At 37.0% G+C, this 17,538-nt stretch overlaps 1 protein-coding gene across 1 annotated transcript in view; it reads right to left on the reverse strand.

Moving 5' to 3' along the window:
• Nucleotides 1–17,538, reverse strand: part of PLCH1 (phospholipase C eta 1) — a 185,646-nt gene that overhangs the window by 61,107 nt on the left and 107,001 nt on the right. Inside the window, exons 4-7 of the mRNA XM_088793945.1 lie at nt 16,805–17,048; nt 12,820–12,949; nt 9,309–9,479; nt 1,565–1,658 (exon numbers count right to left, since the gene is read on the reverse strand). Of these exons, the coding sequence (XP_088650071.1) occupies nt 1,565–1,658; nt 9,309–9,479; nt 12,820–12,949; nt 16,805–17,048 (639 nt within the window). The remainder of the gene's footprint in view (nt 1–1,564; nt 1,659–9,308; nt 9,480–12,819; nt 12,950–16,804; nt 17,049–17,538) is intronic.

The raw sequence follows: 17,538 nt of genomic DNA on the forward strand, positions 1-17,538 counted from the left end.
TTGGGGGAGTAGCAGTTTAAACATAACCTAGAGAAAAACAGACTTTTTAAGAATTTTGATTAAAGAAGAGAGCTTTCTGCAAAGCCATTCAGTAACTACTGAGCTCAAGTTATAATCATGCAGTGTGACCTAATCAGTGACTGATGCAGTATTAAAGTATTAGTCATTCTAAGTGGTACAATGATCAATCAACAATTTGATAGGTTGAGTTGAATTGAAAAAATAATATTGTTTGTCATAGCTGAAGTAGCAGTTAAAAAGTTAGGCATGGCCAGAATTCAGGGTGTGATTATTTGAGCATGAAATTGGCTTGGGAAGATGCTAATGGCTCACGCATTTTATAAATGTGAAATAGTGCTTAAAGGTTATGTAGAAAACCCTGTCAGGTTTTCTATAGTTTTTCAAAACATAATGGCTGGATAGAAGAGGCATTCACTAATATATGAATAAATGCATGAATGGCCCACAAGTACCTAAGTGGCAAGGTTATTAGGGTAAATGGTTTCAAGTCTTCAAGAATCGTGTGGTACAACTGTATCTGTAAATACCCTCTGAGACTCCAGAGAATTTCTTCTTGCCCCTCTTTGTGGCTATAACTTAGAAACTGTGTTTAAGTCCATCTTTCAGGGCTGCAACCCATTTCTTAGTTTAAAAAAAAAAAGGTCCAAAATAGTTTATTTTCTCTGGCTGTTTTAAAATGGTTTTTGATAAATTTTAAATTATTCCTCTTTATTTTAATTACCTTCTGTCCCAGGAAGTAAATACATGATAGCAAAACCCCCGTGTCCACACTGAGCCTGGGAGCAGGGGGGAGAGGACATCAACAATCAAAAATGATGAGGTAAACCATGGCTTTGGATGCTCTTGAGGGCACTAAGGTGCCGCAGTGGTCTTTCATTAAGAATAGTTGTTCTGCCTGCAAGATTCTCCTCTTAAGTAGAAGCCTGCCATTTATTTCCCTACCTAAAATTTAGCCATATGTGTAGCTATATTCATATTGCATTATTTCTATGTAAGATCCCAGGACCTAGATTTTGAATATACAACTGTGGGCAAATTACTTAATTTCATTGAACCTCACTTTCCTCAATCATAAAATGAGACTGTTGTATTAAAGAAATCTGTTGTTTCAACAAACCTGTCCACTGCTACCAACAAGCTAAAACTAGTTAGTTGCCAACATTTTTTTAAGACACATGTTTACTGTCAAGTCACTAGTTTCATAGATTACTTATCTTATGACCGAATTTCCATTCATAAAATTATCAGGTTGAAGCTATTTACAAAATTAGCCCTTTGAGAAAAGTACAAATATTTCTTGGTATCTTTCATACACAGTGGCATCAAGTTGGCTTGCTAGGAGTTGAAAATATATATCATCATTGCAAAAGTAAGAGAAGGGACAATATCACGGAACCTGCTTTGTAGGAAAATATGTGTGTGGGGGGGGTGGTATTTGAATCATCAGTAATTTCACAAATAGCTGTCCTCCTAAAAATTTTGCAGAATATAACTTAGTGAACCAAACTAAAGAATGAGTCATTAAGAATATTTGTTATTTTACCTTCTATTCCAAGAACATTTTTTGCCTTATTTTCTTCTGAAACTTCAAATTTCCTTATGATGTCAAGACAGTAATCTGTTGTCACATTACTCATCTAAAAAAAAAGAACATTAGTACAATACCTGAAGTTTCATGAGATGTTTCTCTACACTAAAAAAAGCCTACTGATTTTTTAAAGCACTCTTGATATACCACAAAGCGATTAAGTAAACAGTGTTTGAGGTTACAAGTGTCACAACCACTATATCTTTGGAAAATGATTGTGATCAATCTTCCTTGCATCTTGCAGATTTAATCAGTGAAAACAGCCCTTCAACTACTAGACAAATGTTCTCCAGGAAACAATGATATTAATAAATAAAATCAATAATCAATATAAATGCATTGCCAAAAATCCACTCAGTATGAGCTAGTAGCTTCTGCAAAATTAGTGTTTTCTACACAAACACTGAAGTTTGCTCATAACGCATACATCCTAAAAGAAAATGATTCCTTACCAGAACAGGATGTTCTAGGTAAATTCACCTGTGCATGTGTGTAACTACAGGTCCTTCCACTGAATCATGACAGCAGTCTGCCTTGCTGATTCAGAGACAAAAACGTTAGCAAGAAAAATAACAGAAAGCTAGGTGAGGCAACTAGCGTAACAGAGAGCGAGCTGGACTGCTGGTGTTCAAATCCGCTGGCTCGTATTACTGACAGTGTGATCTTAAATGAGTCACTTACTTCTCTGGGGCTACCTTCTAAGGTAGCTGTGAGGATTAAATGAATTGGTATTTATAAGAACAAAGTGTGGCACCAAAAGGCAGGGCATGCTATTGCTATTGAGTCAGTTTCAAGGTTGCTACATGAACATCACGTACTTAGCGTCAGTGGGAAAAGTAAACTCTTCAGGAATCATTTCTTTAACTAAACAAAGAATGTGATATTTTGATCAAAAAACCCATTGAGCCCCACAGTTTAACAGTGACATTTAAAAATACTAATGCATAGTGATAGAGGAAGCTCATTTTGTGAGCTAGGATTTTATATTTCAATGATACTTCTCAAAGATCCTGTTATCTCTTCGGTTCAACACTTATGTTTTAATAAAATCTAATTTTTCTAAACAGTCTGTTTAATAGCATTTAAGCTTTTCGCAGCGGGGGGGAAACCTGTTATGCAGCTATTTTTTGCCTGTCTGAAAGAGCACAGAATGCTTGTTCATTCTCCCCCATTCGTGCCCCCACCAAGACTAGCTGCATAATGGCTAAATCCTTTGAGTAAAAGTTATAATTCTTACTTTATTCAGAGGCCTGCCTTACCAGATACCACCTGAAAATACCGTAAATAAATGAAACTATGCTACCTGTGAGGAACTCTGCTGACCTTGTCAGGCTTTGAGCAGCTCATTAATTTGTCCACTATAAGCTAGAGAGATTTATCACATGCAATCCAAAATATAAACAATTTCTCACAAAATACAAAGGACCAAATTGATAAAAATTATATGTGCCATGGGAAGACTGAGTTTACACTGCAATTATTTGGTTTATGAGGCCATTTGTTTAGACATGCAGGAGCCGTGAACTAGACTCGGGCTGTCTACCAGGAGCCCACGTGATCTAAACAAACAAACAAACAGCAAGAAACTGTCACTCTGGGATGGAACTAATTGTAGATGAGTGAGGACACGTTACTAGTTCAAGATACAAAGCAGAATGTGCTAACAAAAAGTATCCTATTAGAAAAGTATTCATTAAATTAGTGAAAACATTAGTAGGTATTCTAGGAAGTAACCAATTTTCTGGGTAAAAGAATTAATGGGAAATAATCCACTTCCTACACAAAATTCAAGTATTGAGGATTAACTCAGTAAAATACAGTAAAAGTTGGTAATAAAGAGATTGAAATATGAGTCAATCAGTTCCTATCCTTCCCCCATCCCTGTTCTCGTTGAATTAACCTCCCAATAGTAAAATTCTACATTTTACACAACTGAATTTTTTAGACCTCACTTAAAAAGTTATATCGGGGTTTTACTGTATGAATGAAGCTTCAATATAAGTTAATGTTCTTTATTGCTCCCCCCCAGCCCCCCGCCATGTTTTGCTTCCAAGTTGACCTAGCTGGTAAGGTGAAATAGAAACACTTATTCCCTATTTCCCATGGAGTTCATTTGAGTTTTGTTTGCTGCCAATATCCGAGCCACCTGCTGTCTCCAACACTGATGATTATTCTTACTATACAAGGCAATTGGCTTGCATAGGAAAATTTGATTTATTTTACATTAAATAATGAGGTTGTTACATTATTTATGATTCTTTACATTACATAATGTGGTCTGATGCCATTCTGATTCCAGTCCTTTTCAGGAGACCTGTTTTTGTTCACTGATTTGATTAGTTTCTGTTTCTCCTCTCTCTTTCTGCAAGCTTTTAGGGTTTCACTTTATCCTGGGCATCGCAAAATTTCACTATGACTTGTCTCTGCGTGGCTCTTCCTACATTCACTGCATTTGGCACGCAGTGACCACTGCCTATCTAGGGATTCCTATCTTTCAGTGTTAATCTTTCTTGTACTATTTATTTGATAATTTCCTCCTTTTTCTTCTTATATTTTTCTGTAACTCCTGCTACTCTAGAAGATAGTGGACCTTCTAGATCAATCTACTAATTTCCTTATCTTTCCTTTCTATTTTCCATTTCTTTGTTGTTTGTTCTACTTTCTAGGCAGTTTTCTCAACTTTATGTGCTTTTCTCCTAGCACCTTGCTCTTGTTTCATGGCTGCAATGTTTTCTACCATTGTGATGTATTGATGCCAGTTTTAAAAATTGCCTTCTGCCTGCCTTGCCTCTACTTCCTCCAATTTTCTTGATTCTATTTGTTTGCTTTGGCCTCTGCTTCTTACGCTAGAGCTTTTCCTCAAACATGTGGCAAGCCTTGGCTATTTAAAACCCATTTTTAAAACTGGCTATTTAAAAACATATTTAAAACTAAAGCAACAAAAAAATTGGCAGGAAGTTCTGTATTCCTGAACAGAGCTTACTGACTCGTGGGCTTCACTGTGGAATTCTCTGGCTAACTATTTTATTAGGAGACTTCTGATATAAATATCTTTAGGGAATTTTTTCCTTGGGTTGCTGTGTTAATTTCCTAGGGCTGCTGTAACAAATTTCCACAAACTTAGTTTAAAACAACAGGAACTTTCTCTCTCTCCAAATAAAGAAGAAAAAGGGGCAACTGGTAGAACCACCACAAAGGGATAATGTATAGATCTATGTTAGGTAAACTGAGCTACAATCAGAAGCCCCTCTAGCATGGAATCAGAAAAGCTCTGAAAAATCCCCTGGAATTAACCATCTCCATACATATATCTATGAAAGCACTGTATAAATAGAAATCTGCTTTTCACATATCCATGGATATAGCCTTCGCTCTTAATTAATAGAAGGCTTTTCAAACTATAAGGGTGCTTTAATATTCCTGTCCTCTCTTCTTCTCTCCTCAATCCGTAAGGAACCAAAAGTTAAAAAAGAGGGTAGAGGATTACTAAGAAAGGCTGTGATGGGAGATGAGGGAATTCAATCAAATGATCACTCCTGAACCAAAAATCTGAAAAGGATTGAACACAAAACACATTCCACCCCAGTGCCAAGAAATGGACAGGAACTCTGGAGCAGATATAGGTTGTTTTTTGCCCAGAGGGGACCAAGGGATGGGGTGGGGGTAAAACTAAAAACTTCAAACTGCCCTAGTACTTTGGAACCACAATCTGACGGATGTCTGTGATATTTATCTGTGAATTCAAGAGAAACCTCAGCCAGCTGGCTTCTGGCTTAACTGGCACTTCTTCATGGACATAAAAAAGTGAAAATTTTCCTTCACACATCAACATTTTAAGGATCAAACAGCCCTTGGGTCTGTCAAAGGCATAAATTCAATTTTCAGAGAGCTTCGGTGAAATTGACCCATGTGGGCCAATGTTTGATTTCACATAATCCTTGACAGCATATATGGCCTGCAGTGATATTTCATTTCTCAACTGAGTAAGTCTGTAAAAGTTGAATACTCTGGTGTCTATACCAATCTTATGCCATCAGAAATGAATGAATTACATACTGCCATATGGATAGTCAAATTGGCACAGATTTATTCCACTGTGGAAATCCCATTTTAAAATTCAAATCCTCATCACATTCTTGACTGTTAACTTTCTTGCTATACATTTAGATCATGTCCAATTTTTCTCTATCTTAAATAATGCTGAATGCATAATCTTGTGACTTTTTACTATACACATTTCCTTGGGATAAATTTCTAGAATAAAATGGTTTGGTGAAAACTTAATAAATTATATAACATTTGGTAAATAAAACTGTCCTATAGAAAGATTATACCATTCTACAACTTCACCAGAAGCATCAGAAATGGACACCATGTTTAGTAGTAACTTTTTTTAACCTTTATTGATTTGATGAGCAAAAAATGTTCTCTTGGCTTTGTTTCACATTTTTTAAATTACTAATGAAATGTGAACATTTTTCATAGGTTTATTGATGTTTTTGAAATTTTTTTACATGTTTCAAATGTTTTTCCCTTTTTTTTATTTATTTGGTATTCACTTTTCTCCCTCAATAGCCTAGGAGAGCACTACTCATATTAAAGAAATTCACAATTTCTCTCATTTGTGTGTTGCAAATATTTTCCTAGTTTGTACTTAAGACAAATTTTATGGTGTTTGCTATATTGGACCACATATAAACTTAAAATTTCAGGACACTAATATTTTCCTTTACAGTTCATGTCTCTTAATGAATCATAATTTTTAAAAATGTCTTTCAGGTTATGCCCATATGTAGTTTGAAGCTAATTTAGAAAATTAAACTGGATTCAGGTAATCATCTACCAGGGGCAGATGTCACAGAATGCTGGCTTCTGCCTTACCCAACAAAAATGGACTAGTGGAATGTCAATATCACCAAAAGAAGGGAAGACACATATGACCATTAACAAGTGATAGCAGCCACTATTGCTATTCGAATGGACTGGGTTCATTCCACTAGCCCACATGAATTTGAAATCAGCAGCTTTAAACATTTTTATTTTAATTTCTCACATTGCTGTGCTTCTGGATATCTCTGTCCAAGGGCTTTCACATTCACCACTACAATCAATCTTCAATTTGACATTACGAGATAGTTAAGGTAGATCTCAGCTCCCTTTTGTACAGATGAGGAAACGAAGGATCAGAAACAGTATTGATTGATCTGTGCAAGATTCTCCAATCAATAAAACATACAGGGAGTGTGTGGAATGTAGGTCTTCTGTGCTCCTGCTCTACTGTTCTTTCCACATACCATGAAGAGGTCTTCAGAAGGAGAACGGAGAAGCACATAATTGCAGGAAACAGAGGAGCTGAGATATAAAAAGGGCACATTCTCTGGGCAAGAAACAAATTCTTCTCTTACCTCTTTCCCATTTTCTGCCTGTCTCATACCTAACTTAATTAATGGAAAATCTCTGTCTTTGCCAAATTATCAAACTCATCAAAACAACTGATTTTGATAAAAAAACATTTTGCTAACAGTGTCTGGCTTAATCCTTAGGAAAGCAACAACAAAATTTATAAAATCTGAATGTTATTCCTAAAATGTATGTGATTGTGGTAACGGGGTAAAGTTAATTATTACCAGGTCTAGTGTTTTTCGTTGTTGTCTTTTTCTGACACCAACCAACTCTCCGATTCTCTGACACTAACTGGGTGCCCTAACTACCCGGAGTTAGAATTACACCCCACGGATTACGGGCTCAATTGTACAGACTGCCTCTACATCAGACACCAGCCACAAAAGAAGTGTTCAGTCTATCCCCTTTTCTCCTGAACTACTATAAATTTGGCCATTCTGTCAAAGAAAATCCAGAAATGGACAGTAGTTAAAGCAATACAACCAGATTTGAATCACTAACTATGTACTGTAAAAGGGGAGGGGGGGGAAGAGAACTCAGTATACAACTGGTTCGATTCCAAATACAGGAAGGACCAGTGGAGATTTATAGCCAAGGAACAGAGTAGGGGAGTCAGAGGAACAAACATCAGGAATAAGAATGATTCTGGCTAAAGGATTCTAACTGATCTTAAGAGAATTCTTGCTGAAGGCAGGCCAGAGCAATTGGATAGGACCTGGGGGATAGACAGGTAGAGAATGGGGAATTTTATCAGATATCAAAGGTGATCTGATGGGGGTTCTGGTTAAACTGACTTAGCAGGATTCTTGCTTCAACTAGACTCTTGAGAACAAGGCCCAAGGATGCGGCCTGGTTGAAAAAGGGCTCAGAAGAACCTGCCTAAAATTTATTCAAAGTCTTTAACAGCTCTCATGACTCATTTTCCATAATTTGCTAGACTGACTCGTAGAATTCAGACAAGTGCTTCACTTACTATTAGTGGTTTATTATAAAGTATACAACTCAGAAATAGCCAAATGGAAGAGATGCATGGGGCAAGGTAGGAGAGGTGTTGTTTGGAGCTTCGTTGCCCTCTCAAAGCACAACCGTTTCTCACCATGTCTATGTGTTTACCAACCAGGAAGCTGGCCAAACCCCACGGTTTAGGGGTTTTTCTAGAGGTTTCATCACATAGGCAGGATTGATGAAATTATTCCTGCCATTTGTGACAACATGTTTAAAACCTAGAGGAAATTATGCTAAGTGAAACGGCAGACACAGAAAGATAAACACTGCATGATCTCACTTACATGTGGAAGTGAAAAAGTCAAAATCATAAAAGCAGAGAGTAGAACGTTGGTTGCCAGGGACTGGGGGGTAAAAGGATTGGGGGGGGGGGAGAATGTGGGTCAAAAGGTACAAAGTTTCAATTATGGGAAATAAATAAGTTCTGCAGATCTAATGCACAGCATAGAGACTATAGTTGTTAATACTCTATTATATGCTTGAAATTTGCTAAGAGTTGATCTTAAGTGCTCTCACCACAAAAAATAAAAAATAAAAAACTATGTGAGGAGATAGATGTGTTCATTGACTTGAACAATGGTAATCATTTCACAATGTACACATATATCGAAACCTCATCTTATATACTTTAAATATATACAATTTTTATTCATCAAGTATACCGCAATAAAGCTAAAGAAAAAAAACAAAAAAAGTTTTCATTGATTCTTCTACTTTAGTGAGAAATAGAGTCTAAGGTAACATTAAAAAAGCAATAGGAGAAGCCTCACCACATCAACCATAATTCAGCCTACATAGTATTAAAATTAAAAGGTCTTCTCTTAAATATATTTAGGGACTTTCTTTGCTAATCAGGACTTAATTTACTCAGCCTTTTCATACTCGTATGATCAAATGCCAATTTCCCATCAGAACTATCAATGAATTATTATGTTGTTAGTTAAGAATTACATCATAGTTAATAAATACCAAGCTATATTACTAGTATAAAGAAAACATTACCATTGTATTTAAAATGAAACACATGAGTTACCATTCAACTTTGTGGGAAAATATGCATATCTATACTCAGCATATTTAAGGTTAAAAATTCTATGTGTTCAATTTATCACTCCCTTTTTTTAAAAGCTGCTGGAAACACATTTTAAATAACTCATAGATAAGACTTTTGTGGAATTACGATATTTACACCTATACCCTAAATTTAAAGAATATCTACATCTAACCCCAAGAGAAGCCCATGTATCTTTCACAAGTATTTTTAGGTAAACATTCAATAGTCTAATAATACCTTTTGCTCCACCTTCAAAAACTGAGCCAATTCTTCCACAGTTAGGTACTCTTTCTTGTCACTGTAGCTCAAGAGCAACAAATAAAGGTCCCGTCTCAATGACATCATTTTGTAAAAAACACAGAACTCTTCAAATGTTAAAGTTCCCTGATTCTCATCTGTATCAGCTTCCTGAAAGAGAAATAGAAAAAATAAAGCAGTGTGAGAGTGTGAAATAGGAAATTCGGTACTGGGAAATAATATTTACTATAAAAAGGCTAGTATACATTTCACAAATGGTAAACAAACATTCCTTTCAAGTACACATGGATCAATTTTAAAATTGACTACATATTAGGCCAAAAGCAAAGTTGTAAATTATGAAGAATCAGCCTTATAAAAACTAATTTCTCTGATCACCATAAATTTATAAATCAACAAAAGAGCTTTAAAAAAACTGTCTGGAAACAACATAGTACATTTCTAAGTAGGAAATGAAACATAGAAGTGAACACACACACTACATATTGAAACTTGTGTGATGAAGTTACAACAGTAATTAGAGGAAATTTGAAGTTTTCAATTTATTAGAAAGCAAGGTAGATTAAAAACAGATAAGCTAATAATTCAACTCAAAAACCTAGAAAACGTTTAAGCCAAAGAAAATAGAAGGAAATAAATTATAAACAGAAGCAAAAGCAATGAAATAGAAAACAAATGGTTATAACATCAAAGTTGAGCAATTAAACCAAAAGCTGGTCTTTTGAAGAAATTAATGAAAAAGAGAAAGCTTGAACAAGACTAATCATGAACAAAAAAAGGGAAGATATATTTAACACACAATAAAAATATCTGTGTCTCATCAGCTTCTGAACTGCATTTCAATCAAATGTAATTTTTACCTACAAAAAAAAACAAATCTCTCTTAATTCTGCATAGCTAGCTTAGTGTTCTCACAACCATCACCATCATTGACACCTCCCTGCGTTCCCTCCACAGATGTCTGAAAAATCCATCTGGACTAATTTGTAGCTGAAATTATTTGTTTCTAGTAATTATTGGGCAAGAATCTTTCACCATGTATCTTCCTTCTAATTGGCTGAATTTACCATAAAATCATAAAACTGTTGGAAATATATAATGAGCAACCAATCCATTTACATGATCTTCTTCCTTCTAAATGTACACAACTGTAACTAAACAAAAACTGACAGGGCAACAATGGCATTTTGAAATATATGTTTGTGAAGTATATGTAGCTATTACATGGTTTTAAACATATATTTGAAAGTCAAAGTGCACATAAAAATACATCTTTTTAAAGTTTGCTAACTTTGGGTCAATTATGAACAAACACTTCAACCAATATTTAAACCATACATAGTTTCTTCGTGAGGCTGATTGCTGTCGCCTTCTGTCATTTGAAAGGTAGCGATAGATTGGTCTACAGAGTATCAACAGTTTTAGTGTTTGAGGCCCTTGGTTGTAGAGTCTTTGCATCCTCAGAAACTAGGGCTAGTGTTCATATTTCTGTCATAACTTTGTTTCAAAATATCTAACCCTGGATGAAACATAGTTTTAAAATACCTAACAGAGATGAGACCTTTTTCAAGACTTCCTTGTAAATACCTAAACAATTAAGAATAGTAATACTCTGAAGTTTAAATCATAGCATCAAAGACTTCGAAAGAAGCTACCCATACCTTAAAATATTACTTAAAAGTCAGGTGAATCATGCACTGCAACAAAAAGGCAAAGAAAATTCTAGGAAGGATTTAATGACTTTACCAGCAATTCAGTCAAAAGAGAGAATGTTCCTGAAATAATACTAACATCCTCGGCCCCATATCCCCACCTCGACCACTTACAGAACTTGCTAGAAGCACGGCCTGTGGTAGAAATGTTCTACATACAGCAGGCCCAACTTCTCCACTCACTTCTGGCTTGATAAGTCTGTAAATCTAAGGTCACAGAAAGAGACTCTTAGCATTTCTTTAAATAGGACACTAAAGGATTTACTTTGAACTCATAAGGCACTTCACATAAACATTTCCTGGTTCACCCTCTAAAATATTTGGGTGAACCAAAGGTCACCCAAGATCAAAGGTGTCTGAAGGGAAAAATACAGAAGCAAAAATAGTTCAGTATCTTATGTTTCTTCTTATCTTTCTTCCAAAAGTACCCAGAAAATCATTATTTTTGTAGGTATAAACTTTGCGCTCCTCTTTAAGCTTGGCCTCTCTGCTTTAATCAGCAGCTACCCCTTCAGATACCTGAACGCCTCCTGTGGAAAGGCTCAGATGGGAGGTAAGGCTCAAAACAGGACAAAAGTAAGATGTCACAGGGAATGTCAAGAACATGTTAAACATTCTCATTTAGTTTGAAGACAATTCACTCTATCTGTGTCAATGCATTTCCCCTCCTAAGACCCTCACTCCATCTCTGAGGTTTGTCTACAGCATATCTCATTCCTTCATCTTCTTTCCTTTCCCTCATGTAGTCTTCCGGTATTAGGACCAACTTCCCCACAGTGCAAACCATCTCCAGCCAAGAGCTTCCAAGGACAGGACCACTGTAAGAGGTCACAGAGGGAAGATAGCCTCCATCTTCCATTCCTTGTTGCAACTCACTCCTCATGCTTTTTCTGCCTTACCACTACACTACCAGAAGCAAGTGGTCAGAAAACAAAGGAAGCACAAAACATTAAATATCACAAAGTATCACCCCCTATACTTATTTTTACATGTATAAAATACCACCTACCTACCCACTTAGAAAACCATTGCAAAAACATGGATTATGCATTCGACTTACCTCCAAATAATAGCCTTTCCTAAATTAATGTTCTAGTAATGACTAATAATCTAACATTGTCTTTGCACCAACTTAAACTTAAGAGAGCTGACTTCTGCACCTAGACGCAGGACTAAGTGTAGTCAAAGGTCGGTGCCACAGAATGAGTCTGGGCCCAAGGATTTTCCTCAAGCCCCCACCTACAAGGAAACAGCATCTCACCTAACACCAACAAGCAGTTGAGTGAACTTCTGGAGAGCTCCCTAAAAGGTAGCAGTGATACAGCACTTCTAAGATTTGAGGATTCTAAATCTTAAACTCCTCTGAAATGAAATAGAGGGCTCTTCAGGATTTCGACAAGTGCTATTTGTTCATGTTATTCTTTATTCTGACAAAGAATAAAGACTTTATATGATTAGAAAGTATCAGCCTCTCTAAGAGAGTTGATCACATTTCCTCCACCATTTGTCAGGTAAAGTGCTTATAATTACTCTCTGAAAAGAGCAACAACAAAAAAAAGCATTTTAGGAAGTGAAATTGTCAATGCATGTTAAGTTTAGAAAGTTTTTTTATTTCCTCAATGAAACAAAATGTCTCTGTTCGTCAAAGAAAAATAAAGCAATACAAAGCAGGTAATATTAACTTCCAACAAAACAAAATTGCCTTTTGAAATACCTAAGTACACTGATAACCTCTAATGCATATTTTACATAAGGCCAACTCAATTGTGAAAACATACCTGAAACATTTGTCTGACTTTTCTTCGGGGTAGATTGACATTTAGTTTATGCATCAATTGGTGTATCTCTTCAATATTCAATAAGCCGTCACCATTCTTATCAGCTTCCTCAAAGGTCTGCTTCACCCACATACAGAGATGTCAAGAAAAACACTTATGTTTTCACGAAATAAAAACTGCTGTCTCACAGTATACACTCAAAGGCATTTATCATTAACATTGAACTTCTGAAGAAAAAGTCTTTTGGTGAGTTAACAGTGACAACAACAAAAGAAATGGGGGAAGCAGGGGCACATCCCTTTACTGTGAAATGAGTCAAACCATATTATTCTGAGCGGTTCTTCAACTCCAACATTGTTATCCAATCTGTTAAAGCATTTCTATGATGCGATGAAACACCAAATTTAGGCCTTATCGTCTCTCGGTATAACCTTTCCTCTAGTATCTTTTTACCTTTACAATACCCCACACTATACAATCTTTCCAATCCCCTTTTCTCATTCCCACTCTTACACTTAGAAATTTAGACTAGTTCAATTTCCTCATTGTCCACCTGAGGACATAAACTAGAGAAGAGGGAGAAATTTGGTAAGGGTTAGTAAGGGACCCAGGTCTCAAACCCAGATCTCATGCAACCTGCTCTAGCACACTCTTCTCCGTCCCAGAAGGTCCGTCTCTATACTATGTTTGATGGTTCTTGCCTAATAGCCCGAAACTTGTAAGTCAAGGGCAGTAAAATGAACTACAAACCTAACATGCTAGAGGTTGCCCTCAAAGCTCACATATAACACTAAGTGACTGAGGCTATTAAGATGAGTTTAGAGACAAAGGATTTACATCATGTGAAATGAGATTTTAAAAGACCCTCCGGAGGATGAGTATTGCACTGTTTTACATAGTAGAAAAGCAGAATAAATGGTAACAAACAGATGAGCTGAAAATTCCAAGTTTTAGCAGAGCTTTTTTTTTTTAATGGGTGCTTCATAGTTGTTGGGAGGCAAATTACAAAAGGCAGGTTTTGTGTGAATACTAAGAGAACCAAACTGAGTTTTAAAATTTGAAGGGTAATGAAGAGGGAAGAACTGAAGGTGATGGAAAGAAATCAGAGAATCAAAGCAAGCAAAAGGCATAGGTTTAAAATTGAGAAATGGGAGAATGGGAGTAGATCAAAGGAAAGAGTGAGTGGATAATATTGCTTATCAAGCAAGTGACACCAAACTGATTTTCATTTTAAGTCAAAATATTAACGAACCTCCCAGTGACAATAGAGCACATTTACATTTCTTAGGTGATTCAAACGATGATTGTAGGAGGTTGTACCTTAGAAAGTCAAAGCAACCAAAAAGTTCAAGTCTTATTTCTTCTAAAGTTAAACAGAGGTGACTGTCAGATTGCAAATACCTCGTTTCATATTTTGTTCCCTTTACAGCTTTTGAAAATAACCAGTGCAGTTCTTTCAAGTTCAATTTCTCCTCATAGAGTTCAGGCAGGACCTGACCTCATTGCATGTGATACCTGGAAGATAAAGGGTGACCCAGGACTAGGGGAAAATTAGCTACAGAATCAAAAGAGTGGAACATTTGGGCCAATTCCTAAGTAACTGAACCTCATTTGTGTTCGGGGCACACAGTGCTCCGTTTCTTTTGACTGTGGACATTGCTCTGTGCCTCTCAAAATATTTAGCCGGAGTTCAAAGACGTGATGACAGCCAATGACGGACACATGTCCATCCTTTTATTCTATACTTCTTTACCAAAGCCTCTCAAAGAGTTCTCCAGAGAAGAGGCAGGGACAAGCAAACCCTAAGTGTGACTATTCTGCAGAGACAAACCCTTTAGGGTAGGCCTGTCTGCAACGCCTCCGCACCAGCTCACAAGTTGGCCTTGGCCATTGGTTTAGGGGATGTAGGGCTGGCAAGCCAGAAGCAAAGGTAGAATCAGGCCAAGAAATATACACTAGTTCTGATTCTATGAGGACCTGGCCCTGGGACATGGATCACTTATGTCACTTCTTAATGTCAGTGAGCACAACTAGATGACCTTGAAGTCCCTTTTCAACTCTAAGATTCTGTGAAAGGAAAACTGTTCTCTCCTAGTAACAGTCTACATGGTAGAAGATACAACTGCAGGTTGAAGTATTCGGCTATCTGAAAGGTACTTGTTTGTTCCTCCTAATTAACACATGAGTGCCTGAGGAAGGCCCGGATTAGTGACTCATAGCCACACACATCACAACAGACTGAATGCAGACGCAAAATGAGAATCCATAAGAGCGACATTAAAGAGACTTGCAAAAGAGTAAAGCAATATTACTCTTCTCACTAATTTATTTTGCTTGACAAAATATAACTATTCTTCATAAAATGTTACATTAACGTAACAGTTTATTATAATTTTCAATGAATTAATGAATATTTTTCAAGTTCTCAAATTTCTAATATGAGAAATATCTATAGCAAGAACCTACATAAACAAAAACTCTTTGCACTCTGCAGAAGGTTCTTGAGATCAAAGTCCAATTATGTGAATTAATTACTCTTGTTAGGAATGGGCCTGCAATAGCAATTTTGGCCAACGATGACAAGTAGTCTTTTGGAAGCCTCCTGGGCAGTTTTTCTTTGCTCTTGAGAAAAGATTTATCAGAAGGAACTTGCTCCCTCTGGGCAGGGCTGTGTTTGGATCTGAGGCCTGACGCTGCTACAGCTCTTTTACCAAAGAGCAGCCCGCTGAAGGAACAAACCAACACACTGGGAATGGCAGAACCTGGGTCTCTGTGATATGGTTGAGCCACTGATTAATGATTCTGAATTAATTGCCCCATCTCAGGTCTCTTGTTCATGACAAATTAATATTCTTTATTGTTTAAGGCACTGTTAGTTGCATCAGAAAGCATTCTTACTAATTCAGTGCTTTTGTTGGTTTGTTTTTTACCAAATGATAGGAGTTAAGAAGCAAACAAATAGAATAAAGCACAGAAAGTTATTTGCCATGTTGGAGTTTAGTTCATTTATGAATCCCAGTTGCATTGATCTGCATGCTGAGAATACTGATGAAAACATCATGGCTCATCAGTTCAGACGTTCATCCTGTCAGAATCCTTTTATGGGCTGAACATTTCCACTCTGCTCCAATAGCACCCCAGGTGAGGGGTACAGCTAGAGCAGCACAAATTTATCACCACTCTGGGGGGAAAAAAAAATTAGGGCTCACATTCCAATGACAGCAAGGCAGTACTGCTTCCTACATGGATGAGGGCACATGTATTTTAAGGCCATTCAAAACATGCAGAAGGAAACCAAAGCAGTCTAATACCCTTACTTTACAGGTAAGCAAACTGAGGCCAGAAACGCCATGTCATATGCCCAGCTCCATCCCAGCAGGAGAGGTGCCCTTCAGACAAAACATATTAATCATTTATCTTGTCAGCACTGCAGGATCACAAAAATGGGTTTAATCAAGAATGAGACAGCCTCCAGCATTTCAAGCAATTTAGAGAAGATAAATGTTATTAAGTAAAAAATAACTTCCCCTTGAATATCAATCAGGTCAGTTTCCAAACTATAAGTTAAAAAAAAAGAGAGGGAAAGTAGGAAGGTGCTAAGTGCCTGGTACATAATTGGAAGTCAAAAAGTATTTGTGAAACTAAACTAACCAGAACAAAGCAGGATTTTCTCTAATATGAAGTGATGCTTTCCCTGTCGCCTCACCTCTCTTAGGAAATGGTATTTGAAGAGCTCTCGGATTGTGGCGCTAAATTCAGTCTCTTCAGAAGAAGTCTGTACCTGAGTTCATACAAGCCTGTGTCTATATGTTTCATGCATTCATTTACTTAGTGTGAAAGTGAGGAGGGGACAGAGGAGGCTAGGGGTAAGGAAAGAAATTAAGGGAAAAAATGAAGCATAGTCTGATCCACACTTACATACACACCACCGCCGCCACCACACCACACTACACACTGAGCTCCTAAACAGTTTTAGGAAGGATATTGGTCATGGGTCCTCTGCCGTTTGGCGAGGGAATCTTCATCACTGATGCCGGCCATCAGGTACTTGAGGCCTGTGATCCAGGTGCGGGCCTCCTCAGGGTTGGAGGTGATGAGGTCCAGGGATTCCATGTGGTTACCATGGTAGATGGTAAAGCAACAGCTGGGGTCAAAGCTCCCCTCAGCCTGTCTGTGGAATATTTCAGACTGCCGACCCTCGGTGACTTTGTAAATGGAGTCAATAAGGACTGGGAGGAAAATAAAATACATGGCAGATGAAATTACGTTTACAGACTCAGAAAAAAGAAGAGCAAAGTTGTTTTAAATGTTTAAAAATAAAGAAGAACAAATTCATTGTCTATGAGTTGTGGCTGTAGGTCCAAATGTGAAATACAAGCCCTATCAGTTCCTGCTAGGAACCTTCTCTACATAAGACTTCACCTTCCTGGGCAGTCTGCACAATGCCCTCCCGAGCACTGAGTGAGCATGGGCTGAAATTTATGATGAAATGATAGACATGCCCACCAGGGCAAGAAGTCTGGTAGAAAAGGGAGCTAATGAATATGTTAAATGTATAGTTTACATATTTAGGCAAGGGAAACATACAAAGACCTACACAGCCAACTCTGGTGTTTTATAATATACATGAGAAGATGGTTAGAAAATTGAAAAGAAAACAAATTTAGTGGCAAATGGCTAGCACAGTGAAAAGTGATTGGCATTAACAGTGAAAATGCT

Source organism: Rhinolophus sinicus, chromosome 17 (assembly GCF_057876585.1).
Source record: "Rhinolophus sinicus isolate RSI-liver-muscle chromosome 17, RSI-T2T, whole genome shotgun sequence".
NCBI lineage: Eukaryota > Metazoa > Chordata > Mammalia > Chiroptera > Rhinolophidae > Rhinolophus > Rhinolophus sinicus.